General features: G+C 38.6%; 1 protein-coding gene across 2 annotated transcripts in view; it reads left to right on the top strand.

Moving 5' to 3' along the window:
- Positions 1-16,302, top strand: part of pigg (phosphatidylinositol glycan anchor biosynthesis class G) — a 123,787-nt gene that overhangs the window by 75,824 nt on the left and 31,661 nt on the right. For both annotated transcript variants that reach the window (XM_060884711.1, XM_060884710.1), the window contains exon 9: positions 6,109-6,524. In XM_060884711.1, the coding sequence (XP_060740694.1) occupies positions 6,109-6,524 (416 nt within the window). The remainder of the gene's footprint in view (positions 1-6,108; positions 6,525-16,302) is intronic.

The raw sequence follows: 16,302 nt of genomic DNA, 5'->3' as shown, positions 1-16,302 counted from the left end.
TACTTCTTTCCCACTCTCTCCATTACTCTGGACTGTTGACCCCAAGTACTTAAACTCCTGTACCTTCTTCACCTCTTCACCCTGTAACCTTACTATTCCACTTCCCTCCCTTTCATTCACACACATGTACTCAGTCTTACTACGACTGACTTTCATTCCTCTTCTCTCCAGCGCAAACCTCCACCTCTCCAGGTTTTCCTCCACCTGCTCCCTGCTCTCACTACAGATCACAATGTCAGTAGTATGTTAAAATGAGTATCCCAAATGTGACCTGGATGGTCTGTTCTTTCTGGTAGATTTTCGAAACGTGGATCCGTGAACATTTGTTTGTTTAATATTGCCCCCAGCTCCTTACACGAGGGAGGAAGGGATTTTGTGGCAGTTTGCTTTGCCAAATTCAGTCTGCAGGAATGTGGATTAAATAAATCCAGGGAAAGGTTAATTAAGTTGTATAGTATGCATTATATATGTGTAACTAGGCAACAGAGTTATTTTTGCTACATTGCATGTAAGTACATCCCAGTGCTTGCATACATCTTATAGATATACCGTAAATGCTTGCATACATTTTTTTCTCAAAAGTATGTACATTTTCTTCCCAAAAACATTTAGTGCCTAGAATAAGTGGGTAAATTAGGGTGCAGAAGGCATCTTTTTGCTGTTGATACCATAAAATATCCAAGCAACTGAGGCAGTGTTGTTTAGGAAAAATTTGAAGACTGGTTTCTACTTAGGAGGAATTTTCAAACAATTGCATGTGAACTGGATTGCACAAATGTGCGCTAATAAAGTGCCCTAATAAAGTGCCCTGTGACTGTATATATACCACTTAGAGACGGTGAAGATGGCTTCGGACTGCAGTTGATACAGTTTTGTGCTCACGTCTCCATCAGTGACCAGGTGATAACTTAAAAAAATAGATATTACACAGTTATATTAATAGAAATGAATAAGTAATATTCACTCTGTTGGGTCTCACCCAGATAAGGATGGTTTCCCTTTTTGTGATTTCCCATATCATCTCAGGGAGATTTCCTTGCAACTCTGTGTATATTACAGAATATGGATATGAATTTGTCTGTTGTGTATATGAAAGTGGACATCTTGAGAGAGGTCTGATTGAGGCTTCTGGTATAGTTAGCACTGTTATAACGGAGAAGTTTGAATAATTATTAAGTGCCTTTTTTTTTTTGTATTTTTTTTTCACTTGTCTTTGCCAATATAGTCTATATTCCAAGAGAGAATAAAAGGAGCAGGAGAGAAAAGAAGTAATTGTAAGTGTGTTGAAGAGTATTAATTATGATCTGTATTTGCTTATTTGATTTTGCCAGCATTGCTGTTTGCTTTGTGATTTCTGCTCGACCTGGCTGTAACACAGGCCTGTTCAATAGACGGCTCATTTCAAACAGCGCACCAGACTGCCAATTACTATAATAACCAATATTCATTTATACTAAAAATACGCATTCGGTGCCAGAAATCCATGTTATATGAGGATGTGTAAATAGTAGACAGTATAATTCACTTCTATTATTTGCTCCCAGACAAAACCAACATCATTCAGACATCAACAATGATCAGGTTTTTTTTTTGTTTTGTTTTGTTTTTTTTTTGTAAAATGTTTTTTGCATTTTGAGGAAAATCTTACCTGATCATTGTGTGTGTCTAGTTTTTTATTATTTGTATTATAATGCTTTACTTTCCTGGTACATTAAGTTTGCATTACATTTCTTAAATTCTTTCTTTATTCTTTAATGTGCATTCTATTTCATACTTCTTTTATTAGATATGTTTATCAATATTGTATATCCCAGATATTTTCCTCTTTCTATCTATATTTTCTTGGTATTGTCTATTTCATTATTTGAATTAGTTGACTATTTCACTGTTTTATTTTTGACTAGCATTTAAATGTTAATGTATAAAAAATGCTATATAAACTTTATTATTCAGTCCACCCATTGTGGTGGGTGTTGGACAACATTCACACACTCCTTCACACCTAGGGGCATTTTATTGTAGCCAATTTAACCATCTGCATGTTTGTAGAAAGTGGAAGGAAACCAGAGAACCAAGAGGAAACCTTGGCAAACAGATAGAGAACTTGTAAACAGAAAGAGAACTTGTAACTCAGACAGTATCCTGAGAAAAGGATCGAACTCAGGACCCAGGAGCTGTGAAGCATTAATGCTACACACAGTTATTTAATCAGCCTAATTCCTAAAATTATCCAGATAAAGGTCAAGAGCTTCGGTTAATATTCACATCAAACATCCAAATGGGGAAAAATTTCTGATTGTTGGTACCAGTTGGGCTGATTTGTTTAAATAAGCTGGTGTGGAGTTTATTAGAGAGATCAGAGGAGAAGGAACAGACTGGTCTGAGCTAACAGGAAGTCTGTAGTAACTCAAATAAACACAACTGTACTGGGCAGAAAAGCTCCTAGAAGTGGAACCCAATGTGGTCTTTCACTTTTTTGTGCATGCTGAGATGCTTTTCTGTTTACTGTGGTTTAAAGAGTGATTATACCTCCATCCTGGCAGACTGAACCAATCTGGCCAATTTTCTCTGACCTTTCTTTTCAAATATGAGTTTCTGCCAAAAAATGTTTTAATCAGTGTTTTTGTTGTTGTTGTTATTTTCTTCACTATTCTGTGTAATCTCTAAAGATTGTTGTATGTGAAAATCCCAGTAGATCAGAAGGTTATGAAATACTCAAATCAGCCCGTCGTTCATGATGCTTCATTCATGGTGCCAACAATATACCATGTCACAGTTAGTCACAGAGATCTCCCTTTTTGTTTATTCTGATGTTTAATGTTCTGATGTTAAAGGCAGGGTCTCCGATTTTTGAAAGCCAATGTCGACATTTGAAATCACCAAAACAAACACGCCCCTAACCCAAATGGGTCCCACCCCTGTATTGATAGCTCTGCCTACACATACATACGTAACCCAGGCAACTAATGTCAAGAAATGTGTCTTTATCATAGCTGAAGGGAAGAACAATACGATTGCAGATAAACAAACAAGCAAAAATGACACACAAGCATAATCATGCAAAGGACGGCATATATTAGTTCTGTGAAACAAAGCAAAACCAACGTTACTCACCTATCGAGAAGGAAAAAAGCGCCTCTGTGTCTTAAGTAAGGTTGAATTTCCCGAGTCAATAACTCCTGAGCTAAACACTGTTACTACACAAAACGCGGTTGTAGCTGCCTCTCTACATTACTACGATAGAAAAGAGGTGTTATTTGTGTAGTAACAGTGTTTAGCTCAGGAGTTATTGACTCGGGAAACTCCAATCTGTGAATATGCGCCAACTTCCCGCTCCTTCAGTTCTCTCCAGCGCTGGAAAGATCCTATATTAACACGGGTCCTACTTCTTGCCTTATCGTAAGCCTTTCTTCGCTTTCTTTCTTTGTTTTTATCCTCCATTTCAATGATAAAACCGCTTTCTGCTAATGTCACACATGCGCACTGAACACTCTCTCTGCTGCATATTGACAAGCCCCGCCCCTTTCTGCTCATTGGCTACACGTTTGTTTTGAAATTTGTTTCGGATTTTTTTATTATTCAGCCCGACTCAGTTTTCTGAAGCATTTCTCAAAAATCGGAGACCCTGCCTTTAAGTCTGTATCCTAATGAACCAGTGTTAATGTATACATTGATAGACTTAAAAGCACTGTTTTACGTCGCTCTAGATTAGGGCATCTGCCAAATGCCGTAATTGTAGATGATGCATGATGTCCTGATGTTGAGTTCATTAACTGAAGTATGCATGATTTTTTTCCCCCATCGTTCTGCTGCCACATGATTGGCTGATTAGGTAACCGCATGGGTGTACAGGTGTTCCTAATAAAGTGGACAGTAAGTGTTACTATTAACGATACCTAAAAAGGATATCAGAGGATGTAGAGAAGAGGTTTTGATAAGTTGCTGGTGATGGGAAGTGCTCAAAATATCAAAACAAGACAGTCATCAGAGAGAATTTTCTGTTCATCGGATGCACTGAATCAGCGTATAAATAGTAAAGCCTGGTGCTTTATTTCTTCCATTCTAATTTTAGCCTCAGAATGATTTCTTCTTATATATGGAGATCAAAAACCACAACCAACAGAGGCCAAAACAAAGAGCGGAGAAAAAAAACTCATAATCTCCAAAAGGATGGTTTCCAGTCAGTTTGAGCTTCAGGGATACAAATATTCCAGCAAAGGGGAATCAAGCATGGCTTGAAAGGGAGAGGGAAATAAAGAGGGAAAGAGAACCAGAGAGCAAGCAAGAGGAAGGGAGACAGCAAGGGAGTGGTAATATTTTTTTTCTCCCCTCTCCATGATTGTGCTTACACAGACGTCAGTGTTAGTGTGTTTGTTACACAATTCATTTTCCCCTTGGCTAAGTTCTTCTCAGCGTTGCTCTCAGTGATGGATGGTGGCTCATTGGTCACTGCAGAGCCACCCTGTCACAGCCCCAAGGAGTACCGTGTCCCCATGGTAACTGGTGTCTTAGCGACACGTGTTTTGTATCCATCATGATGCTCAGACATGGAGTAACTAATTAAGATTTCATTAGTGCACAAGGGCAAGGTGGGCTCTGACTGCATAACCATTAACCATGAAGAAGATTCCAGAACATTCCTGAAGATTCTCATTACTATGAAGTGTCTGTATAGTAAATGTTGATCCTAAACTGTTGCGTTCTAGTGTTTAGCCATGATCAACTGGTTAGTATGTGTTTTTAGCCAAGTCTGTTAAAGGAAACCTTCTCCTGTTGTATTTAATGTCCACAGCGGTGTTTAGGAGTGTGTTTATGTCGTCTGTAGTTATGCTGGCAGTAGTTGTGCATGTATATTTGTCCATTTTTTATTGCTTAGCTCTTTAAACATTCCTCCCTGTAGCTGCTTAATAACACAGTGAGGGCAGTTTGTGTGCGTGCGTGTGTGCGTGCCTGTGTGCGTGTGTGCGTGTGTGTGTGTGCGTGTGTGTGCGTGTGTGTGCGTGTGTGTGCGTGTGTGTGTGTGTGCATGTGTGTGTGTGCTTTGAATATAGGGGACTCTTAAGATGCTTTCAGTATTGTAATGTATGTAGGCATTTCTTTCATTCTAGTCTAGTCCATGTTATTTAATTAAAATGTATAAAGGAGTAGTTACGTAAAATTCTTTATTATAATTATAAGCAACTACCCCGACTAAATGGAAAATATTCACCCTCAAATGCTTAATCATTTCTGAAGTACTGATTAAGTGAAGGTTAAGCGGGTACTTTGTTTTATAGTAGAGTTTTTATGATGTCCCTGACTTAAAAAAAAATGAAATATCTATATGAAATATCTAAATATCCATTGAGTGAAAGCTCCTCCCTTTCTGGTGTACTTTCTTTATGGTGCATTCAAATCATCAATTCTAGATTGTACTTATGACTAGAATGCACACAGCCTTGAGTAAGAAAACACAGTTGAATCAACTGATACAGCGTTAGAAGTAGAGTATTTTCTGTAGTTAATTACGAGAAGCTACACCTCCATCTTGCTCCAGCCAAAATGACTTTGACCAAATGCACCTACTTAATGTTGTAATTACAACTTTCTAAATTTTAAATACGAGTTTCCCAGGATGTCTTGAACTCAAATTTAGCCCTGTAGCTAGTTCCTGATCCAATGAGCCAATTTTAGCTAAGTACATAATTTACATAAATGCATATGATTTGCTGTTACAGGCCAAGTAGTTTTGAATTACTGATTTATTCCACAGTGTCCTAGGCATGAATTTGGTTCAGGTTGAGTTGAATCTAACAGGAAATCGGTTAAATCTCCCCCTTTTTACCATTTTATCCTGCACTGCGGGAATCTTGCTGCTGATTTCAGTGTCACTCATTTGGCACAAAGTACATTTTACACATGCCTGCATTTCAGGCTTTTAACACCTTTATTCCTATGATTTAATTTAAAGTCCTTTAATTAGTTCTCAGCACGTCCTAATACTGCTGAGAACTCGAGTGCAAGAGAAGCTATCGCAAGCACACAGTCAGTGGGTGTGATCGTGCATGTAATAGGTGATACATTTTACATCTCTCTCTCTCTCTCTCTCTCTCTCTCTCTCTCTCTCAGACGTCTTCCTCAGAGTGGACTCTGTCTGAACTGGACATCCTGCTTCTGATCGGCACGATCGGCCACACTCTCAGCTTGGCTTCCAGTAGCTTTGTAGAAGAGGAACACCAGACATGGTACTTCCTGCTCAACACGCTTTGCCTGGCTGTCTTCCAGGATGTCTGCAGGAAGTATTTCAGGGAAAAGCATCGCCCAGATGAAGAAGAGCAAGAAAGTCTACTTCTGCCTTCTACCATAGAGGAAAAAGCTGCATCTTTCTCTCCAGTGGCTGAGCTGGGGGTCAGTGCAGACTCGGAGAAGTGGTTAGCCCTGGCCACGCCGCTCCTCACCCTGACATGCTGTCGAATGCTCAGGTCACTCAACCAGACCGGGGTGCAGTGGGCACATCTGCCAGACCTGAGCCACTGGCTCAACAGGTGAGAAAAAAAAATCAATCAAACGTAACATGACATAATGCATTGTGTTATGTCATTTAGTTCAGGTACAAAACTCAGTGACAGATATGTAGGCATTTTATTCTTTTTTCTTTTATTCTAATCCATGGGTATTCAACTAAAATTTTGCAGTTGCAGTTACAAAAAAATGATTTTCTTCTATATGTCTAGAGAAGCAACTACCATAAATGAATGGAAGATTTACCTTTTAAATACCTTTACTGATGAGTTCATTGCTATAAAATAGAAAGAAAGTGAAGGGGTTATGTTTTGTTTTATAGTAGAGCTAAACACATGCTTCTCTGTCCGTTTATATTTTATGAAAACGTTTCCCGTTCTGTCGTACTGTATTTATAGTGCGTTCAAATCATCAAGTCAAGATCATATTCATGAATTGAACACACATGAATATGATCTTGACTTGATGATTTGAACGTACTATAAATACAGTGAAGAACTACACTACAATAACTGTGTGGTGGCGTTCATGTGCGTTCAAATCATCAAGTCAAGATCATATTTACGAATTGAACACACATGAACACCACCACACAGTTATTATTATGGGTCGGGAAACTTTTGATTTGTTTCGTGCTCCAAGTTTCCGAGTTAGGGTGTGTGACTAAGAAAACACAGTGAATCTGTGAATCTGTAGTTGACAGTCAAGTTGTTGAAATTAAATGTTGACTCATCTCATAGTCTGGCCTCCTAGTGGTCCAGCAGCAGGATCCTGTGCTCTCATTGTTGCTGCCCAGGTTTAAATAAAATCGGAGGGCTGCATCAGGAAGGACATCCACCATAAAAGCTGTGCCAAATCTAATACGTGGACCACGTGATCCACAGTGGTGACCCCGAACAGGGAGCAACCAACCAAAACCAAATTACCTCAGAGGCTGATTCTAGTTCTGAGGACATTTTCAAGAAGAACAATTAAAAAATTTGCTCTATTTTTTGTAGCTAATTAAGACTTACGACTTCCCAACTCATATATTCCAGCTTTCCAGGAGGTCTTGAATGCACATTTAACTTTGTAGCTTGTTTCTGATCCAATGATTCACTTTCAGCTTAATGCATATTTTACATAAACGCATGTGATTGGCTGCAACAGGCCAAAAAGCTCTACTGATTCTTTTTAATTCAATTTGAAAAAGAACAGTGCATTTTAATCAGACACTGGTTTTGGAATTTCCATAGAACAAATGATTGAAAATAGCAGAAAAGTCAGCAGCTAAATGCAACGGCAGTCTGCTTCTGGATCAGAGACGGAATGTGGAATTGAAAGAGAGATGATTTCATTAGTTGTAATGTAAGGCTAGGACTATACTGTGTATTGAACAAGCTATGTTACTAATGTATTCAGTATCATAGTCTTCCCCTTTGTTATTTTATAGATAGCACTGTGTGACAACATACCCATGTTTGTGGTTGCTATGTGCATAAATATCTAGATATCCAGTCTAAAAATGTGCATGTGCTATGTTATTGTGCTGCAGTTCAGCCACCTGAACAAGGTGGTTGTTAGGACTCTGCCCGGACTCTGGCCACGTGCATTTGTTTATGTTCTTCGTCACGTGTCTGCCCCGCCCCTTGTCTCTTCCTGCCCGCTTCCACACACCTGTTTCCAATTGTATTACCTTGTCTATTTAACTGTGCCGCGTTGCCTGGTGCGGCGCGGCATCTACTGTGGTTTTGTCCTGTCTCTAGTCCGCGTCATGTTTCGTGTTCTTTGTTATTAAACCCTGTTTATTTTTGCTATCCTGCGTTTGGGTCCGCTCTGTTCCGTCTTCATGACAGTGGTAAAGTGGCGAAGTTGTCTATTTATACATGGGTTTGAAATTCTCAAGAATGTTTAGTTAAATATTTATAGGATTTATATAGATTTAGTATTGTATGCAGCAGATGAACCGATTAGGTTTTGGAGTTCATTCAGACATTGTTTGTCATACAAAGATGTTACTTATAAGCTCATGTTGAGAAACAATCTTCAAGTTTTAGCAGTTGGACAGTCCACATGCCCAGCCATGCTTCCAGTTATATTGACTTGTCATTATAACAAACAGATGAACAGATTACATTTTCATAGTCTGAAATTGTTTCCTTCCTGTATGTTTTACAAAGATGTTGCGTACATGATAATGCTCAGATTTATGATTACTGCAATCCATCCGTCCATCCATCCACCAACACAATACATTAAAGACATAGCATGTCTATATACTGTGTAGATAGATAGATAGATAGATAGATAGATAGATAGATAGATAGATAGATAGATAGATAGAGTGCATTACGATTAAAAAGAAATCATTCAGTTGCCTTAAAGAAAACAAGTATTTGATGATTGTGAGAAGGTTTCTATATTAATATAATTTTCTCCCACTCTGTTAGTTCTGTCTTGTTGTATCTACTCTCACTTTTCCTAACAGCACCCACATTTTATTAAAAACTCTTAAAGTCTATGTTTAACTTTCTCCAGTATTCAGAGACTGTGTTTCAGAGACTGACACTGATTTAGAGAAAGCTTTAAAGCTGAAATTGTAACTCCAGAGAATTGTACTCTATCCAAATTGGATCTTATATTTAAGCTTTCTCATATTTTAAAACTTCTGAAAAGCTAAAACTGGGTACAATTAGACATTTTTTTATAGTTAAGAAAAGGCAAGTTGTTAAGGGAAACCCAGTGAACTGTAAATGTAACACCAACTATAGTCACTGTAAGTATTTAGCAAAATAAGAGTGAGATGTGTTTGCTTAAAGCTTGGAATACCTTAAGTGAGTGGTATTTAATTATTGTGTTTGCTGTGCACAATTTGTGTCAAAAGGTTCCTTTACTGTTGTGTTGGTGCAGTATTAATTAGCTGTATTACAAATTATTGAATGTAGGGTCCTCATGATATAGACCTCATTTATTAAGCTGGAAACAAATGAATTTGTTCATAAATCATTCATAGGTGTTTTTACACAAGACATTTAGTACTGTATGCATTAAAACCCTGCTTGTTCAAAAGGTGTTTAAGAGCTTCTGAGTTCTTCTGGGTAAAAAAAAATCCATGGGTAAAGTGACTGATGTACTAATGAGTTTTGGAGATTTCATACACGGTTTATATTTAGTTATATTTAGCATTAAACACAAATGTTAGGAATATCATTTAATTTTGAGGAAATATTAAATAAGGATAATTATATAAGTATTTTTTTATGTAATTATTAAAGTAATACAGTGCATGTTTGCTGCAGGCTAAATCTGACTTTGCATGTTCTTGGCTTCTGCTGCAGCATTGGTCTGGTTTTAGACTAACTTGATTCTTTCAAACCTCATCACAAACACCCATGAAGACACTAGTGTGGACCCAAGTATGAGTTGTGTTCACATTCACAGAAATCGTGGCACACCTCCAATCCAACCAGAGTAACATCACCTCTTACAAGGAGCCTCGGGTCCAGTACCATGTTCTGCTTCCCATCCACATGAGAAACTTTCACCTCAACCGTGCGCATTTAAACCTGCTCTATTTCAGGTTCAATTACCACTGATTTCCATTTGGCATCTCCTTTAATGCTCTGCAAAACTGCAGTAAGTAACAAAAAAGTGAGCAGTTTGGTATTTCTAAATCTGCAGTGTGCTGTATCCTCCCATGTGTGGTGTGTGTCATTATTGGCTCTTTTCCAAATACAGTGTTCAAAAAAAGTTACAGAAAACTTGGTGATCGTAGTATAACACCAATTCAATTAAACTTGGATTATGGATCTGTCTGGTTTGGAAGCAGAAGTGATTGTGAATCAGTTTCACCTGCTTTGTTTCAAATTAAAGTAAGAACAAGTGCAATGGAGAGGCAGCATCAAGAAGGGAATGGTTTTGCAGATGATGACTCTTTATCATTCCTGAGAGATTTGTCTCTAGTTTTGTGTTTTGTTAGGTTCCTTGTCACTACTTGGGACTGTAAGGGCTATGAGGCAGTACCTGCAACTCAATCAGAAGGGCAACAGCCCAGCAGCAGTTTCAGTATCTTCTCCATTGTGTGAGGAGAAACAGGAGAAGCACTACCAGAGCCCTGCAAACTGACCTCTAGCAGGCTAACAGATGGCCAGAAACAGGCTCCATGAGGGTGTCCATCGTCCTCTTGTCGAACCTGTTCTCACACCCCAGCACTGTGCAGCTTGATTGGCACATGCCAGAGAACACCAGAATTTGCAAGTCTGCCTCTGTTCTCTTCACAAATGAGAGCAGGTTCACAACAAACATACATGACAGACGTGAATAACTCTTTAGATGCTGTGGGGAATAGGCTTTCGGCAACTTCATCCAGCATGACCAGTTTGTTAGTTGGTCAGTGATGGTCTGGGGTGAATATCTTTGAAGGGTTGCACCTCCACGTGCTATGCAACAGTACCCTTACTGCTGTTAGGTACTGGGATGTACATAACATTGCTTGGCCTCATGTAGCCAGAGAGTGAAGGCAGTTTCTGGATGATGAAAGCACTGGTGGCATTGACTGAATGGGATGTTATATATTAAAGCTGCTAGGTCTGGGAGGAAATCCTCCAGGATACCATCCACCATTTCATCAGGGGCATGCCTTGATGTGAGTGCATACAGGCACATTGGGGCCATACACACTACTGACTTGCATAATGAGTTGCTGTGATTAAATTCATACAAGTTCATAGGATCAACCTATAATTTATTTCTTTTTTACTTTGATTTTATGTCTCATTTAGAATCCAGCTCTCACTGGGTTGATGGTTTTGGTTTCCACTGACCTTTGTCTCATCATTTTGTTCTCAATGATTTACATAAAGTAAATATTTTCAACATGATTATTTTGTTCAATGAGATTCAGTGTGTGATTTAAGTGTTCCTTTAATTCTTTGAGCAGTGTTTATTAGGTTTCCTTACATCTCAGTCCTCCTGCTTGTCCAACATGGCATCAAGGATACTTTTCCTGTTAATCTGTCTCCAGATTTGATGCTGTTAAGCTGAACAATGTTATTTTTATTTATATAGGCACAAGTCAAAATAAATTAGACGCCTGCTATTCATAAATATTTGTCAGCATCGCTAAATGTAAAAAAAGTTGAGGCCATTATTGAGGCCATTATAATAGTGTGTGTGTGCGTGTGTGTGTGTGTGTGTGTGTGTGTGTGTGTGTAGTCATGTCAGGACCAGCAGCACATTAAGGCACAGGACGCAAGATTTGTGTGAGTGCTCATTGATTTGAACACACACACAAACACACAAAAAGAAACATCTAATTTTCTTCTGCAAACATTAAACCACACTTTTATGCCATTGGGTATGAGCAATTTGATATCTAGCGGAAGACTGAAAATAGTGCCGTTCAATACATGTAGGTCTCAAGTGCACTACCTTAGCGTATCTGAAAAGCCAGGGCTGAGCCCAGACTCTCTCTGCACTTAGTGATAAATAACCATGATTGCGCTCATTATAAATCCAGACTTGTTAGGGCAGGATGATGGGCAGACGCTTAGTCTCAGCGATGGGTAGCATGGGGTCAACAGAGGGGAGAGACGTGACATGTCGCTTTCTTTGCAGTTTCTGACTGCTTCCTCTCATTATTAAAAGAATGAATCAGAGCACTGACCAAGTTACTAAGACCCCGGAGTCTCATGATTCATGCTGTGTAAGGATATTAATGCTCTTTAGAAGGGAGAAACAGAAGATTGTATGTGTACACGTGTGTGTGTGTGTGTGTGTGTGTGTGTGTGTTCTAGAAGGTGTGTATGTTTGTGTGCATGCATAGATGTTCAAGCATGCATGCACATGTGGGTTTCTTGCAGGTGTGTGTTTGTGTGTGTGTCTTGATATACATTTCAGCTCTATACTAAAGAGTAATTTGTAGTCTGTACCATTTAACTCAATAGAGACAAAGTTCAATATGCTTCTGTACTTTAGCAACAGAGCTCATCATTAGTTGAGACCAATGATATTTTGTCATATTATGATTATATAGCTGAGGTTGAGTAACAGTCAGGGTCAGAACTGACAGTGCTGTCATTTCTACACCATGTCCAAATTTTGGTTAAAATCAGAATACAGTGTAACACTCATGGCAGTAAAGGGAACATGGAAAGAGAAACAGTCAGTGATCAGAGAATAGTGCTCGTTTATTTGAATAAGTAGAAGTGCAGCAATCAGGGGAAAGAGTGAGGGCAGTGGTGAAACTCTTCTCAGCTGAGTGGCGGTGACATGGAAGCTCAGCAGGTAGGGGAGTGTCATCTTCCCCAGTTGGGGGAGTCTGCTGACACACAGGAAAAGAACAGCAGAACATTATTTTTCTTCCTGCCACTCAAAGCTTACTTCCCCTACTGTTGAGCCAGACTTTTTCAACTTGACTTCTTCCGGAGGGTGAGGAGCTAGAGGCCGCTGCTGATTGGCTCCTCTGGTTCTGGCACACTTTTGGCCATCCCACCTTGCAGCCACACTCAGTGGTGCTGTCCAAGGTGCTGAATTGCCACAGTTTCTTCAGCACTACTGTTCTAGACAGCACAGAACGATGTCCGTTCCGGCATGCAGGCTAACAGGCTAATGCAGGCTAACACACTGAGAATGTGAGAGAGGGAGTGGAGACATGGTGTCTAATTGGTTAGCACGTTTGCCTTGCACCTCCAGGTTTGGTGAATTGATTCCCACCTATACCCTGTGTGTGTTGAGTTTTCACATCCTTCAAGGGTTTTCTATGGCTGCTCTGGTTTTTCTCCCCTATTCCAAAGACATGAAATGCATGCTGAATGGCATCTTGTCCACACTGAAGGTGTATGTGTTTTTGTTTGTGTGTGTGTGCTAAGGGATGGCACCACTAGTGTTCCCTGCTTTGTACCCCAAGTCCCCTAGTTTAGACTCGCATTTTAGATGTCGCATTTTGTCCTATTTATTGCACTTGTTCTCTGTAGAGTCTTCTGATTCACATAAGCCTCGTTCGTTTTCTCATGGATTCATCATTTTAGTTTCCATCAATTACTCCGATGAGTCCAGGCAAGCCAGCCATCTGCACAAAGGCATATTGTTTATCACTTGCTGCGGAGTGCTAGGGAAATAAATGTGTGAATGATACAGGGTTCTGTAAGTGCTAACAATCTTCTGTTTTTTTCTGATTGTCTGCTTTTGGTCTCAAATCAGCTCTGCTACATCACTGTGTCTTCCCAGGTGCTCAGAGATTCTCTTTGACACAGCAAAAAAAAAAAAAAAAATATATATATATATATATAAGTTCTACTATATGCTGCTTAAAGATAGTCATTTGGGCTGACTGAAGTTTTACTACACAATTGAAAGGAAAATGCACTTACTGTGTCAGCTCCTGTTTCACTAGAACACATTCAAAGCTCTCTGAATTTTTTTAATTATAGCCGCTATTATGTATGAGGAATCTTGATTAATTCCTTTACTTGTATTTGTAATAGAAGAGCCAAAATTACATTTCTGTCAGAATTTCAAAGCAGTTACAACCAATTTCCTACTAAGAGAGCCTTAATTAATGTGAGCCCACTACATGCAATGAACTGATACTGAATGCTCATAACAATTTAAACACTTTCATTTGTCCTGATCTCAGGTTTGTATTTGCGCTCACTGATTATCTCCTTGGAGTTCGTATTTGCTCCCATTGATTATGGCTTAAAGAATTGTTAATATTTTAGTAACTGACCAGGACTTTTTACAGAAAAGTTACTGCTTTCTTTAAAAGTTATATTCACTCTTTCCTCTCTGTTAAGAGCTTTAAAGAAGGCAGCCTACTGGCTTTAACAGCACTTTATCTGGATGTTTTGGAAAACGATTTTCATACATAATGATGCGTTAAGCAGGAAATAATGAAATGTAATGGCAGAAAAGCCAAAATATCGTTCAGAAAAGTCATTCAATTAATTTTCTCATTGATGAAATAGTCTTACTTGGGTCATTTTTGTGCCAGTATCATTGTTTAAAAAGGATGATTAGATGACGGCCATCCCATTGTGTGGTAATAAAAAAAAAAATTAAAAAAAAAACCAGAGCCCATTCCAGCTGAATAAATATTTGTAGGCAAAACTAAACTAGATATCACAAAACCCAGGAACTGTAAACATTGCATATCTGTCTGGACTCCCAAAATTGCAAGGGAAATTATGTTAAAAAACATGAGTGGAATTTTAATCTACACTCCCAATTGGCTTAAAGTGGTTGTCACTGTTGTGTGTAGCTCATATTTAGAGTTTGAATCCCAACAATGCCATAGCCACCTGTGCATGAGTCTAGCAGTGCTACACAAGCGTGTAAATAATTTAATATTAAGTGCCGATATGGCTTAACCATAACAGTAAAACAAAAAAGCTATGAAATACCGTAAGTGTAATAAGATCTAACGTTTCTCGCCGAGGATCCACAATATTTAATGTAGCTATAAACATATAGGTTATTCATTTATAAAATACCAAGTTCAGTTGTTATGTACAAACAGAAACGGACTTCAGCGTGTACTTTTATAGGACAATCGTTTGCCTTGTTATATCAGCCCACATCAAACCCCATTGTTGATTATTGTCTATAAGTTTACATCCTTTGTTTTATTTCTCAGTAAGTCCCCACTTTATACTCACTGATAATCGCATCTCTCTGCGTAACCTGCTTTACATCCGAGACATGGTCAGTAATTTGCTGTGTAATGACGAGCAGCTCTGTGCATGCAGATGAAGGTCACATCGGAGGTTGGAGAGCAGTGAGTCATCCACTCCGCCGGTGTTTTGCTTGTTTTGTCTGCGAGACACTGAGGACTACAGTAAATGTTAAGCAAGATTGGACTCAGACACCTCACACTTGACACAGGAAGAAGTGCACATTGGACTGCCAAATATTGTTCCTCTTACAGATGGCTTGTCAGGTTACTTCTTGCTTGCAACATGAATGCTAACAATACTATTAGTGTGTGCAGTTGTTTTTCCCTCAGAGTTTTGACTGAGTGTTGAGTAGAATTCTGCCCAGTGTCTCTGCTCAAAACAGTGGAAGGAGGCAGAAGGTTGTGAGGATCGCAGCAAGGTCCTGTTGTGTGTATGGTCTTATATGCACTTTGTTCGTGACCCGGATTTAAAAGGACCTTCAAAACAGCAGGAAATAAACTAAAAATAATAATAATAATAATAATAATAATAATAATAATAATTATTATTATTATTATTATTATTATTATTATTATTATTATTATTATTTTGAGGCTACTATAAACCAACACTATTCCGAAGTATGCACACAGTTACAGCAAAGATAAGCCAACAAACTGTGTTGTACATCAGCGTCCAATTATAATTACCATCAACATTATTTGTAAAGTGTTACATTTTACACTGTGTACTAGTCCTGTTTAATGGATTTTTTTTTAGTCAACACTTTCAGCTTTTTTTTCTTTTGGATGAAAACCACAAATGATATTTTCTGTCTCGTGGCATCTCTAGACCACTAATACTATATGATTGTAAAATGATTCATTATAAATTAGAGTTAATGGAGCAATAGAAACACTCAGATAGATTTTATTTCACATTGACAGCGAACTCAAAGAATATCCATTTATTACAACAGATAGTGAGAGCATATATCAAGTATAGAGCTCCTTTCCCATTGCTGCCATTGCGTCACGCAGACATAGTTATGTCCAAAGTCCAGCTGTAACAGTTTCTCAACCTCAGCTACATCGCACAAGTTCAAAACTGTATTATTTTTTCTACTTTTTTAGTTTGCACCTGTCCACGGTAGTTTCTAACAAGTTTA

The sequence above is a fragment of the Tachysurus vachellii genome, chromosome 13 (genome assembly GCF_030014155.1).
Source record: "Tachysurus vachellii isolate PV-2020 chromosome 13, HZAU_Pvac_v1, whole genome shotgun sequence".
NCBI classification, from domain to species: domain Eukaryota; kingdom Metazoa; phylum Chordata; class Actinopteri; order Siluriformes; family Bagridae; genus Tachysurus; species Tachysurus vachellii.
Note: the sequence above shows the minus strand (reverse complement) of the source record. Positions and strands in the feature narration are given on the sequence as shown.